The sequence below is a fragment of the Zootoca vivipara genome, chromosome 17 (genome assembly GCF_963506605.1).
Source record: "Zootoca vivipara chromosome 17, rZooViv1.1, whole genome shotgun sequence".
NCBI lineage: Eukaryota > Metazoa > Chordata > Lepidosauria > Squamata > Lacertidae > Zootoca > Zootoca vivipara.
In genome coordinates, this window is record NC_083292.1 from 32252601 (window position 1) to 32269052 (window position 16452).

The 16452-nt window shown below is 53.1% G+C and overlaps 1 protein-coding gene across 1 annotated transcript; it reads right to left on the bottom strand.

Annotated features, from left to right (window-relative positions):
• Positions 1–263: 263 nt before the first annotated feature.
• TMEM151A (transmembrane protein 151A) lies at positions 264–12403 on the bottom strand. The gene is made up of 2 exons (XM_035099428.2): positions 12173–12403; positions 264–5345 (listed from the first exon to the last, which is right to left on the bottom strand). Exons 1-2 carry the CDS (start codon positions 12263–12265, stop codon positions 3984–3986), a joined length of 1455 nt encoding a protein of 484 aa, XP_034955319.1. The 5' UTR covers positions 12266–12403; the 3' UTR covers positions 264–3983.
• Positions 12404–16452: the final 4049 nt, after the last annotated feature.

Below are 16452 nucleotides of genomic sequence, written 5' to 3' on the forward strand. Positions count from 1 at the left end.
GTATATTTGAGAGGTCACAGGTCAGTAGTAGAGAACAAACTCTGCAGAGAGGAGGCTCAGAACCTTCAGAGGCTGTTGGGACTACAGCTCCCATCATCCCTTGCTGCTGGACCTGTTGGCTGGGGGCTGATGGGAGTTGGGAGTCCCTGAACCCCAACCTTCCTTTCCAATGTTTCCCCTCCCACTCCCCCCATCCAGAAGACCCCCCACAAGGACACGAGAGGCACCTGCCTACCTCGAAAGATCTTTATTGTCCTATGAGCGAGGGGACTCGAAGTAATTTTTATTTCGCTCCAACATCGACAAGTCCCAACGTCACCCCCACCCCCACCCCCTCCAATTTAGGTTAACAGTTCCACGTCCGCATTCGTGTTGCACAATAAAGAGTCTCTTCTCTTGAATTGTGCCCGTGTTGCATGGAGACGGGAGGAGAGAGCGCAGGAGAGAGGGAGAATGTGGGGGGGGGAGCTTTTATACCTCGCCCCCACCCCGCCCCCCAGGAAAACAGGAAGATACCAGTGGTCTCGATGCAAACTCACACTGAAGTTACAACAGCATGGCGATGGAGGCCCCCACCTGGGACTCCTTGGGCCTGTCACATGTGCAGACACCCCCCCCCCACAGTCATAATAATGGGATGGTGGGGTTGAGAATGGCAACATCTCCCCCCGCACACTCACACACACCGGTCCCTTTGCGCACACGCATGCTTTCCTCATGAGGTGAGAGGAGAGCATTGTAGCCTGCGCATGGTAGAGTCTAAGGAGCATCAGGAAGCCTGGAAAAAGGGGGGGTTGAAGTCCCACCCCTTGACATAACCCGCAGCAATGCAGGAGCCACAACTAAAGAGTCCCTGGGAGGAGGAGGCCATTTGAAGGCTGGAAGAAGCCCTGCCTCCTTAAGATTTTGGGAGAGGCAGAACCACGGCAGTCCAGAAAAGTCCTATCTAAGGAACAATGGTTGGGATCCAGAGTACTGGAAGAGGCGGGAAGAAAGCAAATGTGTTTCTTTATAAACTTTTTTATAGAATCGCAGTTTGAAGGGACCATGAGGGTCACCTAATCCAACCCCCTCCCCCATAGTGCAGGCATCTTTTTCCCAACGGGGGCTCGAATGCATGACCCTGAGATTAAGAGTCTGATGCTCAACCTACTGAGCTATTCCAGGGCGTATCTACACTACAAGCTTGTTATCGGGTTTGCTGAGGCTCCCATCCTCCCCGGGGGATCGTGGCGTTCCAGGAGTGCTCAGAATTAGCCGAAGCCTTATTAATGGTGCTCCCGTCATTTGCTCAGTTAAGGGAGAATGAATTGTTAAGTCAGCCTAAAGCTGTGGCAAAAACACCCTCCTGTCACCTTAAGCAATGGCTCCTTGCCCCCAAAGAATTCTGGGAACTGTAGTTTACTAAGGGTGCAGGGAACTGTAGCACAAGGGGGGTCTCCTAGCAACTCTCAGCCCCCTTGACAAGCTACAGTTCCTGAGATTCTTTGGTGGGAGTTCAAGGGCCGTTTTAACTGTGTGGTGATGTTCCCAACGTTCAAGGCAGATCCATTAAAACGATTGGGTGTGACTAATTTAGGATTGAAAAACCAGTGCGTCTACTCTTGAGTAGAACATAGCTGGCCACAACGCACGGTGTGGACAGGGCCCACGACCACAGGAGACAGGCGTGAATGACTGTATGGAGAATGTGCACCTGGGCCCTCCATTGCAGGCCAGGACAGGTCAGCCAAGTCCTGTCTTGGTTTATAGCCTAAGTCCGCCAACATCCTTTCCCACCTTCCAGCATCCTCAGCGGCCCTGAACCACCGGATGGTGGCTACGTCTCCAGGAATCTTGCTTTCCATGTACGCAAACCAACTCAGTAGACCAGGCATCCCCAAACTTCGGCCCTCCAGATGTTTTGGACTACAATTCCCATCTTCCCTGGCCACTGGTCCTGTTAGCTAGGGATCATGGGAGTTGTAGGCCAAAGCATCTGGAGGGCCGCAGTTTGGGGATGCCTGCAGCAGACGATAGCTTCCCCACTAGCTACAGAGGCACCTGAGGGCCGCAGGCTAGTTTAGGGGGCCATCTCTATGGCCCGCACTCAAGCTCCGTCCTCCTCCCACTGCTCGCTCACTGCCCTGCCAAGCTCAGACACCGCAAAGAGCAGCACCACCAGGAGCCAAGGCGCACATGCGCTTACGAAGCGCTTCCTAGAGCGTGCGCCCGGGGCTGGCTGCTTTTCTGCTTTTCCTTGTTAGGCCAGCAAAGTTTTCCCGTCAGGCTGCGCAGAGAACAGGCAACACAGCCAGTCAGGCAAGCAGCCGAGGAAGCGTCACTGCTGGACAGCCAATCAGGAGGAACAGCTGAGTAGGGCTCCGCCCAAGCGCCCCTCAACACCCGCCACCTCATTCTACCTAATGGGAGGACCGGCCCTGCCTGGTCCCAGGATTCCTGAAGCCGTTCAGTCACGCTTATTTCTTTTATTTTTTTGCGGTGGAGGTGTCCGCCCCTTCCGCAATAACATTTGGTCCGTAGATTCTGCACAAAGCTTTGATGGGTGGATAGCCAAAAGCGAGGGCATTCGCCTGCCCCGACAGCTTACTTTGGAAGCGAAGTACCGTCTCCCTGGATGAGACTCAAAGTCCGTCTAGTCTACATCCCGTTTCCGACAGCTGACCAGTGAGGCAGGAAGGCAAGAACTCTCCCCATTTACCGGTCCCCAGCACCTGGCGTTCGAAGGCATACAGACAACTCCCCATTTTTACGCAGTGGTTACATCCCAAGTGAAACTGCGTATTTTGGGAACGCCGTTGAAAAAGCCGGAAAACACCCTCTGAACCTCTGGAAAGACTTGAAAAACCATTTTTTTAAAAATGCACCAAATTCCACCACAATTGCTCCCTCCAAACCTCCTGACTCTAACTCCCAACTCTCCACAGGCCTCAGAGGTCGGTGCAAAGACCTGAGATCGCTGGGCGATATTTTTGCTGCTATCGCGCTCTTAAAATGACACTTTTGCCACTTCTGGGTGTGTGACGAAGCTCGGGTGCCTTGAATGCATATAAATGGGGAGTTGCCTGGACTGTCCCTGAATCCAGAGGCTACATTTAGGGAGCCAAGGGGCTGAGCCCACAAAGAAAGCCGTGCATGTGTGTTGTTGTCCTTTTAAACGGCTGGCAAAAAACCTGGGGCGGATCGAGGCGCCTGGCCCCTTGATCTCTTCCTGTTACAAAGCTGTTCAAAGGCACAGATCCTCAATCGGTGAAAAATGGGGCCACCCAACTCCCAGTCAGGCTTCAGAAGGGAATCCTCTACTCCCGCCCCCCTTTTAATGCATCTAAAGGCCAGGAGCAGTCAGTCTCCTGTAACTACAATGCCAGAAAGAGCTGCGGGGCTCCCGACACCCTGAGTGTGATTCTTAGCCCTCGTGATCATGGAGGAGCTCAGTGGTGCAGAGTAAAAAAAACAAAATAACTTAAGGGGAGAAGTGATGTCAAGGCTTCTAAAGCAGTCCAAACACAGGGGTTCACATACCCCATGTTGTTCTTGGTCTCTCCTCTCTCCCTCAGCCCCAGAAACGGCCTGCTTCAAATCCAGACACCCCTTCCTCTGTGTCCCTCCCCCCAATTATTCTCAGAGAACTTGTTGAACAACCACGTTCTAAGAAGAAGAAGAAGAAAGGGCATTTTGTTTTGAAGCAATGGGTTGTGCAAGACAAGCCAGCCTTTGCGTGACTGGCCCCGTTTGTACACGCGCGTGCGCGCGCACACACACTCACACACAAAATGGGTCCTTCATTTCCCCATCCCCCAGAGGATAACTTAGAGGGGGTTGGAAATGAGTGGGCCAAATGAACCTACAGCCCGTTTTTTGTTTTTGTTTTTTTTGCTGGGGCACTCAGGTAATAAGGGAAGCAAGCCAGGGCGGAGGCTTTTGGGTTCCTTTTCCATTTCTTCTTCCCACCCGGTGGGGCTCCTCTCTCTCTCTCTTTGGGGTCACAGCGGAGTCCCCGAGGCCCTCCCCGCGGGACCCGGCCTCTGCCCGTTGCGGTGGCAGCCCTCCCCGCCGTGCACGATCAGCACAGGGAAGTAGAGCGCGTCCTGGTAGCAGGGGGGGCTCTCGAGGGGCTCCGTCTCGATGCTGCTGCCCACGTGGCTGCCGCTCAGGCTGCGCAGGATCCCCCCGCAGCGCCGGGCTCCGCTCAGCGAGAAGCGGCTGCAGCTGAAGGGCAGCCGGGCATAGAGGGCCCGGGTGCCGCGCGAGGGCAAGGAGTTGCTGCTGACAGTCCGGCGGCAGCGCTGGCAGCTGCGCAGGTAGGCCGCCCCAGCCACCACGGTGGAGTCCATGAGCACGGCCTCCGAGTAGCTGGGCACCAGCTGCTGGTTGGAGCGGATGTGCCACTCGAGCTCGGTCATGTCCACGGTGTTGACGCGGGAGATGCGCCGGACGTAGCCTCCCACCGCGTCCAGCGGGCTGGGCCCGTCGTCCGCCCCAAAGAGTTTCTCCACGTGGTAGTGGACGTTGGCGGTGCGGTATTCTGCCAGCACCCGCAAGGGCCAGGAGAGGAGGAGGAACGAGGCCAGCCAGAAGACCCACCGGCGGGTGTACCAGGGGGGGCGCCCAGGGTCGGGGAAGACCATCATGTGCTCCTTGAAGTCCACGTTCTTGAGGTGCATGCCCTCCCGGGCCTCCATGTAGTCGTCCAGGCCTTCGTTCTCGCCGAAGAAGCGGGCCCGCTGCGTGAGGTAGGCCGCCTCGGCCTCCCCCGTGGCGAAGCTGAAGCACTTGGTGAAGCGCAGCTTGGTGACGGGGTAATCGGAGAGGCCCAGCAGCTCCTTGGAGACGTCCTTCACGCCGTGGCCCGCGTAGTCGAACTCGGTCTCAGCCACGTGCGTGTTGACCCGCTCGTGGTAGACCTGCGTGGTGGTGTAGGCGTCGCCGTTGCGGTAGCGGGTGACCTGCCGTGTGCGGCGGATGTAGTGGTAGCTGATGGCCTTCCACCAGATGCAGGGCGTGGCCTGCTGCATGCGCTGCACCTTCTCGTAGACGCTGGCCGTGTCCACGCGGAACTGCATCTGGCCCTTGGCAAAGCGGTGCCAGCACTCCACCAGGTAGACCACGTACAGCATCCCCAGGAAGGCCAGGGGGATGTAGATGTAGCCGTTGGAGCAAGGGCTGTCGTGGTAGACCAGGGAGGCGTCGCGGTAGGAGTCGACGTAGTTCAGGCGTGTTACTGTCGAGAGGCGGCACCAAGCCATGACGCCAAAGCAGCCGTACATCAGCAGCGTCAACACCAGGCATTTCCAGTGGGACTCACGGCAGAGGGAGCTGCTCAGAGATTGCTTCAGGGGGCGCTGCTGCTCAGAGAGAGAGAGAGAGAAACACAAAATGGCAGGTTAGTGTCGCGGGCTGGCTGGCCGCAGAGAAATGGTGGAGGAACCCCAATACCTCAAGGACCGCCTCTTTCCATACAAACCTACCCGGACCCCGAGATCACTTCCTGAGGCCCTCCTTCGTGTGCCCCCCTCTTTGAGAGGTCCGGAGGGTGGCAACACGAGAACTGGGCCTTCTCTGCAGTGGCTCCCCACCTGTGGAATGCTCCCCCCAGGGAAGTTTGCCTTCATTATACCTTTATGCGCCAGGCAAAAATGTTCCCTTTTAATCAGGCCTTTGGTTGATCCGATTAACGTTCTATGCCCATTTTAAATGGAGGGGGCTATTGGGTTGTTGTTTTTATTTCTATTAGGGATTTGGTGGTTTTATATCTTGGTTTTATTCTGTGAACCGCCATGAGACCCCCGGGTATAGGGCGGTATATAAATTCAATAAACAACAACAACAACCAGCTGAGGAACCAACAAGGGGACAAGGCTCAGAGCTCAGGGAATGGTTGTGGGGCAGAGGGAGAAGCCTGTGGGGAAGAGGTGTCAGACGGTGAAGAGGCAACAGGGTTTAGTGAGTGCTGAAGTAGGAGAGAAGGGAGGCGAAGAAGCAGAGATGGGGGAGGCTCCCCACCCCTGCCCCCCAGAGCTGTGCTCATTCGGCTCGGCTGCCCTGAGCAGGCCTTGTTTCTTCTAATAAAAAAGTTAACTTTGCGTACTCTGTGTGATTTATTGCTGGCTGGCTCCCGAACAGTTAGATATTGCAGACCCTGTCCCTGAATGCCCAGCTTCTGTTAAAAGCAGCATATGCAACGCAAGTCGCTAGTCCTCCTGCTGGTGCCCACTGGGATTGGTAGGGTGGAAGGCAGGGAGCCCAACAGTAGGGGGAGCCAGAGAGCCAGTGAAAGAGCCAGAGAGCCAATGAATTCTAGCTTCTTCCACGTCCTCCTCCTCCCTGCTGAGTTCTCCAAGGAGCAACACTTGAGACTAAGGAGAAGGAGGACAGGCAAGACTGGCTGGAAGTAAGAAGGCAGGCAGAGTTTAATGCAGCAGTGCCCCATTTGCCCCAATAGACCAGCCTGGAAAGTATATGGGGGAAAGCATAGGCCTACTGGCAGGATTCTGACCATTTGATGGTTAAGAGAAACAAGATTTTACTGCAATCCTGCATCCCGGCAAGGGGCAACTATGATGAATGACAGGCCTGGCCACATCCTGATGTTGCCGTCATGTTATTAGAAGGAACACTTGACTTGGATTTAGGCCGGAGGGAAGCAGTCTTTTTAGGGGCATTAAGAATGCTGTTGCTACATCGGACCCAAGGGGTCTAACCCAGTACCCTGCTTCTCACGGTGGAAAGGCTGGTGTTTCGAGGAAACCAGCATGTCTTCCTTCCGTTGGAAACCCCTTAGCATTAGGGGTAGACTGCTCCTGAGCATGGCGGCTCCATTCGGACCCCAACAAACTTCTGGACCTGTAGAAACTGTACCGCTGTCAGGTCCTTGTCCCCACCCCTCACCCCTGAGTTTCACTGCAACTACACTGGTTCCAGGTCGGACGAGCAGGGGTGCATTTTCATTTTGCGTGCTGTCGCTGTCCTCCTGACGCAGATCGAACCATGCTCCTTGGCACATGGCTCACCTGGCTTAAAACTTTTCAACGAGGTTTACGGTAGGCCCAGCTCCCTAGCGAACTGCGCCCTCTGTTGTGGGAAGCGATGCTCTGGGTTTATGTGCCCATTACCAGTCGTTCTGCCTCGGACCAACACTGCCCACATCCTCCCACCGTGCTTTCCCATCTCAGGATGCAAAGGTTTTTGGCAAAGGCTTCTGGGAAATGTGCCAAGAGCAAATGGCTATTAGGGTGGTCCGGGGGGGGGGGGCAGGGGAGAGGCATCAGGAAGGAGCGTGTCCATTTGCAGTCCTGCACTCAGGGAGCAGGAGTTAGAGAAGAGGAAGGGAAACACGCGATGAGAGCGTAAGAGGAATGCGGTTTGGTTGAACTAAAGAGCCTATGGAGTCCAGAATCCCATTCCTCAGAGCAGTGTTAGAAACTCGGATCTATGAGCTAATTGCCAACGGGCATCTTAAACCTTGGTTCGGTCTCCACAACAGAATGTCTAGGCACCTTTCCCCCCCAATGAAATTTATCATCACCATTGCAGCAAACTCCCTGTATGTAAAAAGCCAGAGTGTCAGGGGAAAGCTTAAGTTTTCTCCTTCGCTTTCTGCATTTCTATATGCACAGTGACGTGTGCTTTATTTCAGTGGAATTGCATTTAAACATGCAAAACTCCTCCCACCAGCTGCAAGCAAAAGCCTGGTGTGGTTCAGCCCACACCCAGTTCTGCCGAGTGTTATAAACAGGGATGAAAACACTAAAACCAGACTGGGGGGATGGAATCAATAATCTGGCCCACAAACTGCACGGGCAGCTGGCTCTGAAAAGGGCCGCACTACCCCACAGATGTTGACGAAAACAAGTTGAGAGCCCCCTTGTTAAATTTCTCATGTTGGTATTAGTAGAATTTCCATCCAGGCTGGAACACACAACACGGCATTGGCCTGCACTACCACTCCTGGCCAGTAGGGTTGGGGGCACAAGGAATTATGGGAAATGGACAGGGCATCATGGAAAGTATATCTGCTTCAAGTTGCTTAAGTGCACAGTATGCCTGAAGGGTATTTTTTTTAATTACTGAATTGAATATGTTATTTAATCATAATTATAAAAAGAGATATAAAAAGGACACGGGTGGCGCTTTGGGTTAAACCACAGAGCCTAGGGCTTGCTGATCAGAAGGTCGGCGGTTCGAATCCCTGTGATGGGGTGAGCTCCCGTTGCTCAGTCCCAGCTCCTGCCAACCTAGCAGTTCAAAAGCACATCAAAGTGCAAGGAGATAAATAGGTACCGCTCTGGTGGGAAGGTAAACGGCATTTCCGTGTGCTGCTCTGGTTCGCCAGAAACGGCTTAGTCATGCTGGCCACATGACCTGGAAGCTGTACACCGGCTCCCTTGGCCAATAACGCGAGATGAGCGCCGCAACCCCAGAGTCGGTCACGACTGGACCTAATGGTCAGGGGTCCCTTTACCTTTACCTATATAAAGATATGGTTAAGATTCTTTCTCCCCAACAACATTCAAACGCCGACCCGAGTCAAGATTTTTGAAAAAAATATGTTTTAGATATTTGGAATGCCAATGTAAAATTTTTAGGTGCTCATGGGATCTAGGATAAAAGGATCTTGCAGCGCTGAAATACAGGTGCCTCTGAAAGCGGCAGGGGGCTTAGCCCAGGAGTCGCCAATCCATCACCACCAAAGGCCGAGAGCTTCCATTTCATTTCATTCTCTCTTTAAAAGTCTCTAGCTCACCTGGAATGCACAAAATGTGCAGGTAACCTTCCAAGCGATTTATGTGAAGTGAGATTGCGTTGCAGCTACCTTGTATATTTCTCCTGGCGCTGAAGAATGCTCCCTGTTGCTGTTAGGCAAAAGCAGCGCCAGGGCTTGTGTGTGTGTGTGTAATCAATATTGTGTGATCTTCACAATCAGGGCCAGCAGGACGCTGCTGACATCCCGCAGGAAACGTAAGCTTGCCAGAGGTGGCCGCCTCTCCAATTTCGTGTTATGACGTGCTCCCTGTGGCAGCCATTTTGTGTTACACCACACACACACACACACCCTCCATAGCTATTCATTTGTGACTGGTGCCACCAGCACCCTCTCAAAATTCAGGCTGGGCACAAAATGCTGGAGATCCTTGGCTTCGCTCATCAAGACACCAGCAGAAAGAGAGCCTGCTGGAACAGGCCAGTGGCCTTTCTAGTCCAGCATCCTGTTCTCACAGTGGCCATCCAAGATGGCAGCCACCACTGCCTCCTGGAGGGGAGAAGCCATCAAGACCCCCTTCCTACTTGGCAGGAATAATGTCTAGCCTTCACTTTCATAACAGATCAGAGCAGGAAGGGCAGCGGCCCTCTTGATCAGTGTTTCCCAAACTTGGGCCTCCCGCTGTTTTTGAACTACAACTCCCATCATCCCTTACCACTGGGGTCCTGCTAGCTAGGGATGATGGGAGTTGTAGTCCAACAACAGCTGCAGACCCACATTTGGGAAACCCTGCTCCAGATGATGCCGGACTCCAACTCCCATCATTCCTGACCATCGGCCATGCTGGCTGGGGCTGATGGGGGTTAAGAGTCTAACAACATCCGAGGGGCCACCGGTCCACCCCATACCCAGACAGGAGGATCCACTGGGCCAATGTGGAGGAATGGGCTTTGCCTGATATTCTACTGGGGCTCAGAACAACTGTCATCTCAGGACAGGCAGGGGAAATAGTTGGTGCCACCGCTTGGCAGGATCAGGGGGGTGAAGGGCACTGGAATTGGCAGACAGGAAAGAGGCAGCTCAGGAAGAGGGACCTTGAAAGATGTAAGGTGAAGTCGGTGGCTAAAGGCTAGCAATATCCTATCGCTTTCAATTGTCCTGACTTACTTCCCCCCAAAGAATCTTGGGAACTGCAGTTTGCTAAGGGTGCCGAGCGCTGTTTTGAGACCCCTGTTCCTTGAGCACAGCTACAATTCCCAGACTTAGCAGCCAATCCTTTAATAGATTAAGAGACTCCCCCATTCCTCTTCGCAGAGCCACAATTCCCAGAGCACCCTGGGCAGATGAACTGACCATTAATTCACTCTGGGAATTTGGTCCCGTGAGGAACAGGGGCGTCTGTTAACAACTACAGTTCCCAGAGTGGTTACACAATATATCCTTCTTCCCAGGGAACTCTGGGAACGGCAGCTCTGGGAGGGGAATAGGGGTACCCTAACAACTGTCAGCACTCTGAACAAACTTCACTTCCCAGGATTCTTTGGGGGATGCCGGGACTGTTTAAAGCAGTATGAAATTGCTTGAAGTGCAGACGGCACATCTGAAAGCCAGTTGATGAGAATCGTAAGCAGGAAGAGATTTTGTTGCAATTAAGGTCCGGCTTGCAGACCCGGGACATCTGGTTGACCATTGCGAGGAACAGGATGCTGGACTAGATGGGCCATTGGCCTGATCCAGCAGGCTCTTATTATGTTCTATGAGCAAATCCATCAGAAGTCTCACCAAAACGTTCTCCTTCCCATTTCAGCTCCCTCTACTTTAAATATTGCCTCTGTTGTTGATGAGGGAGGTGGGTGACTCCAATAAGCTCGCTTCTGTGTGGATTCTAGCAGCCACCAAGTATCAGGCCTTATACTGCAGGAGCTACCTTGTCCTCCTGGCCTGGATGTTGTCATCAGTTCTGCTCCTGGATCCGACTGGGCGGGCATTGTTTATCAAGGCCAAGAAACCCAGAAATGCTGCTTGCACCATTTAAAACTGTGTTTAAAAACATGTAACCTGCATACTTGTGTTTAAGCTTGCTTTATCCTCCTCCCTCCCCATTCCTTTTTCCTTGTGTGTCATGTCTCTTCAGATTAAAAAGCTCGAGGGTAGGGATCGTCTCTGAATGACTTTCGCAAGCCGCTGTCAGAAAGCCTTTTTTTTCGCAAAAGGGCGGGGTATAAACCCCTCCTGTAAGTAAACAAACAATAAATACGTGTGCATGCGTGGGGATATTGATCTGGGGAGCTTTGGAGGAAGGAAGCAGGCAGGTTTGTCCTCCAGATAAATCTGAATTTTCTCCAATCAGCTAAAGGAGAAACTGTTCCCAATTATCTCTCTCCTCTTGCCACAAGACACCTAACACCAGCTTTTTCTGCAGGCTTAGGAGAGATATGGTGGAAAGGTTGCACCATCATCAACTCCCAATGGTGAGCAATCAACTCCAAAAATACAGCCTTTCCTCCCCCTTTTTTCATTATTTCTCTTCCACCTGCCAGGCTTGGTGGCAGGATTTTCTCCCCCTCGCCATCGGACGCCCCTCACATAAAAAACCCCACCAAGCCACCACTCCTCCCTCGTCACCTTGCCTGCTCGCTTTGTCTTCCCACCCCCGACAACTCCCCTTTCTTCGGAGACAATCCCTCCATCATCCCCATCAGGAGTCGCTGCCACCAGCAGGAAAAGAGAGAGAGAGAGAGAGAGCAGCAAAGCGGAGAGAAGGACGTTGCCTGCTTCTGGTGCAATGCAGAACTTCGTGCGGGCGGACGTTTCCCCCCACCCGCCACGACCCCCTCCCCCAACGGCGGTAGCAAAACACACACCCCTTTCTTTGCAGATCCATAAAGGCTTCCTCTAGCGCCCTAACCGATTTCTCTCCCTCCCTCCACCCCCGAGCTCGGAATCCCCCCGCGAAATCCCGCCACCGTCAACCCTTTCTGGAGGCGCACAATACACAACTCCAAATCACAACGCTGCAACAAAAAACGCTGAGGGTGGTGGGGGCGAGGTTTTTTTTTGGGGGGGGGTCCCTATGGTGATGATGGGACAAATGAAGCCCTGCTCGCGCCGTCCCCTCTACCCGCTCCCCACCCTCATCCCCGTTTATTTTTAACCCCCGTCTGGCTATTAATAAGACACAAAGCAGCACGTGTTCCCTGCAGCAAAATCGCCGTCGTCTCCCTCCCCCCCCATCCAAAAAAACCACCCCCACGCAGCCTCGCCCACCATCGGGGGTGGGGGTAAGTGGCCCGAAGCTCGGAGAAGCGGGCCCCGATCCAGCAGTCTCGACCACCTACCCCACCCCGCTTTTTCCGGAGTTTGGAGAAGCCCCCCGGCCGGGTCTCAAAATCGATGCGCCCAGGGCGCAGCGCAAAGCGCGCCTTTCTCTGGCTCTCGGCTTCGGGGGGGGGGGCTGGCCGGCGGCCTTACCTCTTCCCGAGGGGGTCCCCCCGCGGGGGTGAGCGTGGGGAGCTCTCCCGCCCCCGGCTGCTGCGTCCCCTCTTCTTCTGCCAAGCCTGGCATGGTTCACGCGTGGCGCCGCCAGCAGGCGCCCCGGCCGCATGTTAGGGGCGGGCGAGGGGCTCCGCGGCCCCGAGGCAGGAGCGGCCCCGACTCGCCCAGTCTCTGCAGCGGGGCATGGAGACGGCCGCCTTCGCTTGCCTGCCTGCCTGCCTGCCTGCCTGCCTGGCGCGCACCTTCCCCGGGCTCTCCGCTCTCCGCCCGTGCGCTCAGCTCCGGCTCCGCCCTCCTCCTAGCGGCTGGAAGGGAGCCCGCACCAAGCCACGGCCGCCTTCCCCGCGATGGGCCACCCCCGCCCGAGGCCCGAGCCAGGGGCCACACGCGGCCTCCGCCTCAGCGCCTCCCGGAGCTCTCCTGCCGCTTCGCTCCAATCCCCCATCTCTTTCTTGGGGGCATGACTAAGCACTGTCTAGATGCCCACGTATTTGCCCCGTGATTCGCACGGTCAAGGGGATCTGGCCTGCTGCTCGTCTGAACGCAGCACACGCGACTCCGGAGAGTGCCTCTTCCTGCTCCTCCTCTCCTATCTTATGTTCACACTTCGGAAGGCGCCTTGCTTTTGTTTTAAGAGGAGTCCTGCAGACGTTTCGCAGTTCTATGCACCTTGGCATTATAAGATGGTCCTTTTTGGACCACATCAGGCTCCAACGAGCAGTAAGAACTGCAGAGAGGGTAATTGGTGTTAGTTTGCCTTCAATAGAGACACTTTATGCCGCTTGAGCCAGGAAGAGAGCAGAGCAGAGAGAATTGCTGTAGACCCTTGCATCCTGTTCATAGAATAGAGTCATAGAGTTGGAAGAGACCACGAGGGCCATCCAGTCCAATCCCCTGCCAAGCAGGAAACACCATCAAAGCATTCCTGACATGGCTGTCAAGCCTCTGCTTAAAGACTTCAAAAGAACGAGACTCCACCACACTCCTTGGCAGCAAATTCCACTGCCGAACAGCTCTTACTGTCAGGAAGTTCTTAATGTTTAGGTGGAATCTTCTTTCTTGTAGTTTGAATCCATTGCTCCGTGTCCGCTTCTCTGGAGCAGCAGAAAACAACCTTTCTCCCTTCTCTATATGACATCCTTTTATATATTTGAACATGGCTATCATATCACCCCTTAACCTTCTCTTCTCCAGGCTAAACATGCCAAGTTCCCTAAGCCGTTCCACATAAGGCATCATTTCCAGACCTTTGACCATTTGGTTGCCCTCCTCTGGACACGTTCCAGCTTGTCAGTATCCTTCTTGAACTGTGGTGCCCAGAACTGGACACAGTACTCCAAGTGAGGTCTGACCAGAGTAGAATACAGTGGTACTATTACTTCCCTTGATCTAGAAGATGCTATACTCCTATTGATGCTTCCCAGAATTGCATTGGCTTTTTTAGCTGCTACATCACACTGTTGACTCATGTCAAGTTTGTGGTCTACCAAGACTCCTAGATCCTTTTCACACGTACTGCTCTCAAGCCAGGTGTCACCCATCCTGTATATGTGCCTTTCATTATTAGTACTTTACATTTCTCCCTGTTAAAATTCATCTTGTTTGCTTTGGTCCAGTTCTCTAATCTGTTAAGGTCATTTTAAAGTGTGATCCTGTCCTCTGGGGTATTAACCACCCCTCCCAGTTTGGTGTCATCTGCAAACTTGATCAGGATGCCCTCAAGCCCATCATCCGGGTCGTTTATAAATATGTTGAATAAGACTGGGCCCAAGACAGAACCCTGTGGCACCCCACTAGTCACTACTCTCCAGGATGAGGAGGAGCCATTGATGAGCACCCTTTGGGTTCGGTCAGTAAGCCAGTTACAAATCCATTGAATGGTTGCATTGTCTAGCCCGCATTTTACTAGCTTCTTTACAAGAATATAATGGGGCACCTTGTCAAAGGCCTTGCTGAAATCAAGATATGCTACATCCACAGCGTTCCCTTCATCTACCAGGCTTGTGACTCTGTCAAAAAATGAGATCAGATTAGTCTGACATGACCTATTTTTCAGAAACCCATGCTGACTTTTTGCTGAGTTCATCAGCAAATATGGTCATCACCTGTTTGATTTACTCTCATCCGGACATTGGTACAGGACTCTATATACAAAAACGTCTAGGCACAAATGTTGAATCTGTATTTGTGGGCGGAAGGGAGGCCAGTTGGTGGTATGGGGTCTTTTCGCTGTGCTGTTGTATTGTGAGGGGAATAGTGTTTGTGTGGTGTTTGTATGAGGTACGTTTTTCTTTACATTGCAATGTAGTCGAAGCAAAATTCCAAGTATGGTTGATACTTGGCCAATAAATTATTCTATTCTATTCTATTCTATTCTATTCTATTCTATTCTATTCTAATCAGTGAGGCCGAGAGGGGGTTGGTCTTCTTGTCATCTGGGAAACCCAGGACCACCATACACCACTGCCCAGGCTTGAGCCCCGGGGAGGTCACTTCAGTGCTGCTAACACAGTGGTTTGACTTCTCCCCTGGAGGCACACTCCCCATCTAGTCCAACATCCTGTTCTCTATCTGTTCTATCTGTTGATGGACGGCTGCCCTGCCTTGGCTCCGGACACAGTGCTTGGAAACTGTGGCTGGATGGCTACGTGGGAGTCGGTTGAAGCTAAATCCCTCGAAGACATAGGTCCTCTGGCTGGGTCGGGACGACATGGGGTTGGCAGGGGCTCAATTAGTGCCAGCGCTTTCTGTCAAGAGTTTAGGTGTAACTTTCGACGCCTCCCTTTCCATGGAGGCGCAGGTTGCAGCCACAGCTAAGGTGGCATTTTTCCATCTCCGCCGTATCAAGCAGTTGGTCCCTTACCCCTCTCGCCCTGATCTGGCCACAGTGATCCATGCGACGGTCACCTCCAGGCTTGATTATTGTAACTCGCTCTACACGGGGCTGCCCTTGAAGCTGACCCAGAAACTCCAGTGGGTGCAGAATGCCGTGGTGAGGCTCCTTACGGGGTCCCAGCTGCAGGATCACATTCATCCAGTGCTTTACCAGCTGCACTGGCTCCCGGTGGAGTACAGGATCAGGTTTAAGGTGCTGGTTTTGACCTTTAAAGCCCTATGCGGCTTGGGACCCTCGTACCTACGGGACCCCTCTCCTGGTATGCCCCGCGGAGGACCTTAAGGTCCACAAACAACAATATTCTGGAGATCCCGAGCCATTGGCCTCAACTAGATTGGCCTCAACTAGGGCCAGGGCCTTTTCAGTACTGGCCCCAACTTGGTGGAACGCTCTTTCGCAGGAGACCAGGGTCCTGCGGGATTTGTCATTTTTCCGCAGGGCCTGCAAGACAGAGCTGTTCCGCCTGGCCTTTGGGCTGGATTCAGTCTGACCCCTGTGTTTTACTCCCTCATAGTTTGGATTCATGGACTATTTAAAATGAGGCTGCATTTTAAATTTTAATATTGTATTTTAATCTGTATTTTAATTGTTTTCTTTTCTTTTATGTCTTATTGTAATTTTATTGGTGTTAGCCACCCTGAGCGTGGTTTTGACTGGGGAGGGTGGGGTATAAATAGAAATTTATTATATTATTTATTATTATTCTCACAGAAGCCAACCATGTGCCTGTGGGCAACCAGCAAGCAGGGTTTGACTAAAAGGGAAAACTCCCCTGTTTCTCAGCAACTCCTATTCAGAGCATAGCACGGCCAAACTGGTTAGTAGCCATTGATATACCAATGAATTTGTTTGATAATCTTTTGAAAGCAATCCAAATTAGTGGAGCCCTGCTCCATCCAGCCTCAATCCGCCTTGTGTCAGCTCCCTCCTGCCTGCCTTCTTACTTACATCCAGCCCCCCCCCCGGGGGGGGGGGGGAGGTGGCCCCGCCTGCCAGCTCCCTCCCCTGAAGCTTCAGTGTTGCCTCTTGCAGAATTCAGCAAAAATGAGGATGGGTACAAAACTAGAATGACTTGGCTCTGCCTGCCGTTTCTCTGGCGCCACCTACTGTTAGCCTCCCTGCCTTCTGCCCAATGAGCACCAGCCTCCCCAGGAGTTGGCAGTCAGCCTCTCTGAGGCTAATGGACCTTATTCCTAAGCAAGGAGGTCATAGGATTGCAACCTCAGCTTCCAGGCACGTACGGAGCCCCTTGAGGCATCAGTTGATGTATATAGAATATGTGTGGACCAGATCCAAGTGATGTCGAAACTAGAAAACAGGGATGGGAAAGCTGGGAAGCTTCCGGGTGCTGCTTGACTCC

Bases quoted from the DNA above. Each gene is read 5' to 3' on its own strand.
- TMEM151A (XM_035099428.2), bottom strand. From the start codon at position 12,265: ATGCCAGGCTTGGCAGAAGAAGAGGGGACGCAGCAGCCGGGGGCGGGA. The intron at 5,346-12,172 runs GTAAGGCCGCCG...CTCTCTGAGCAG, and splicing joins GGGGACCCCCTCGGGAAGAG to CAGCGCCCCCTGAAGCAATC.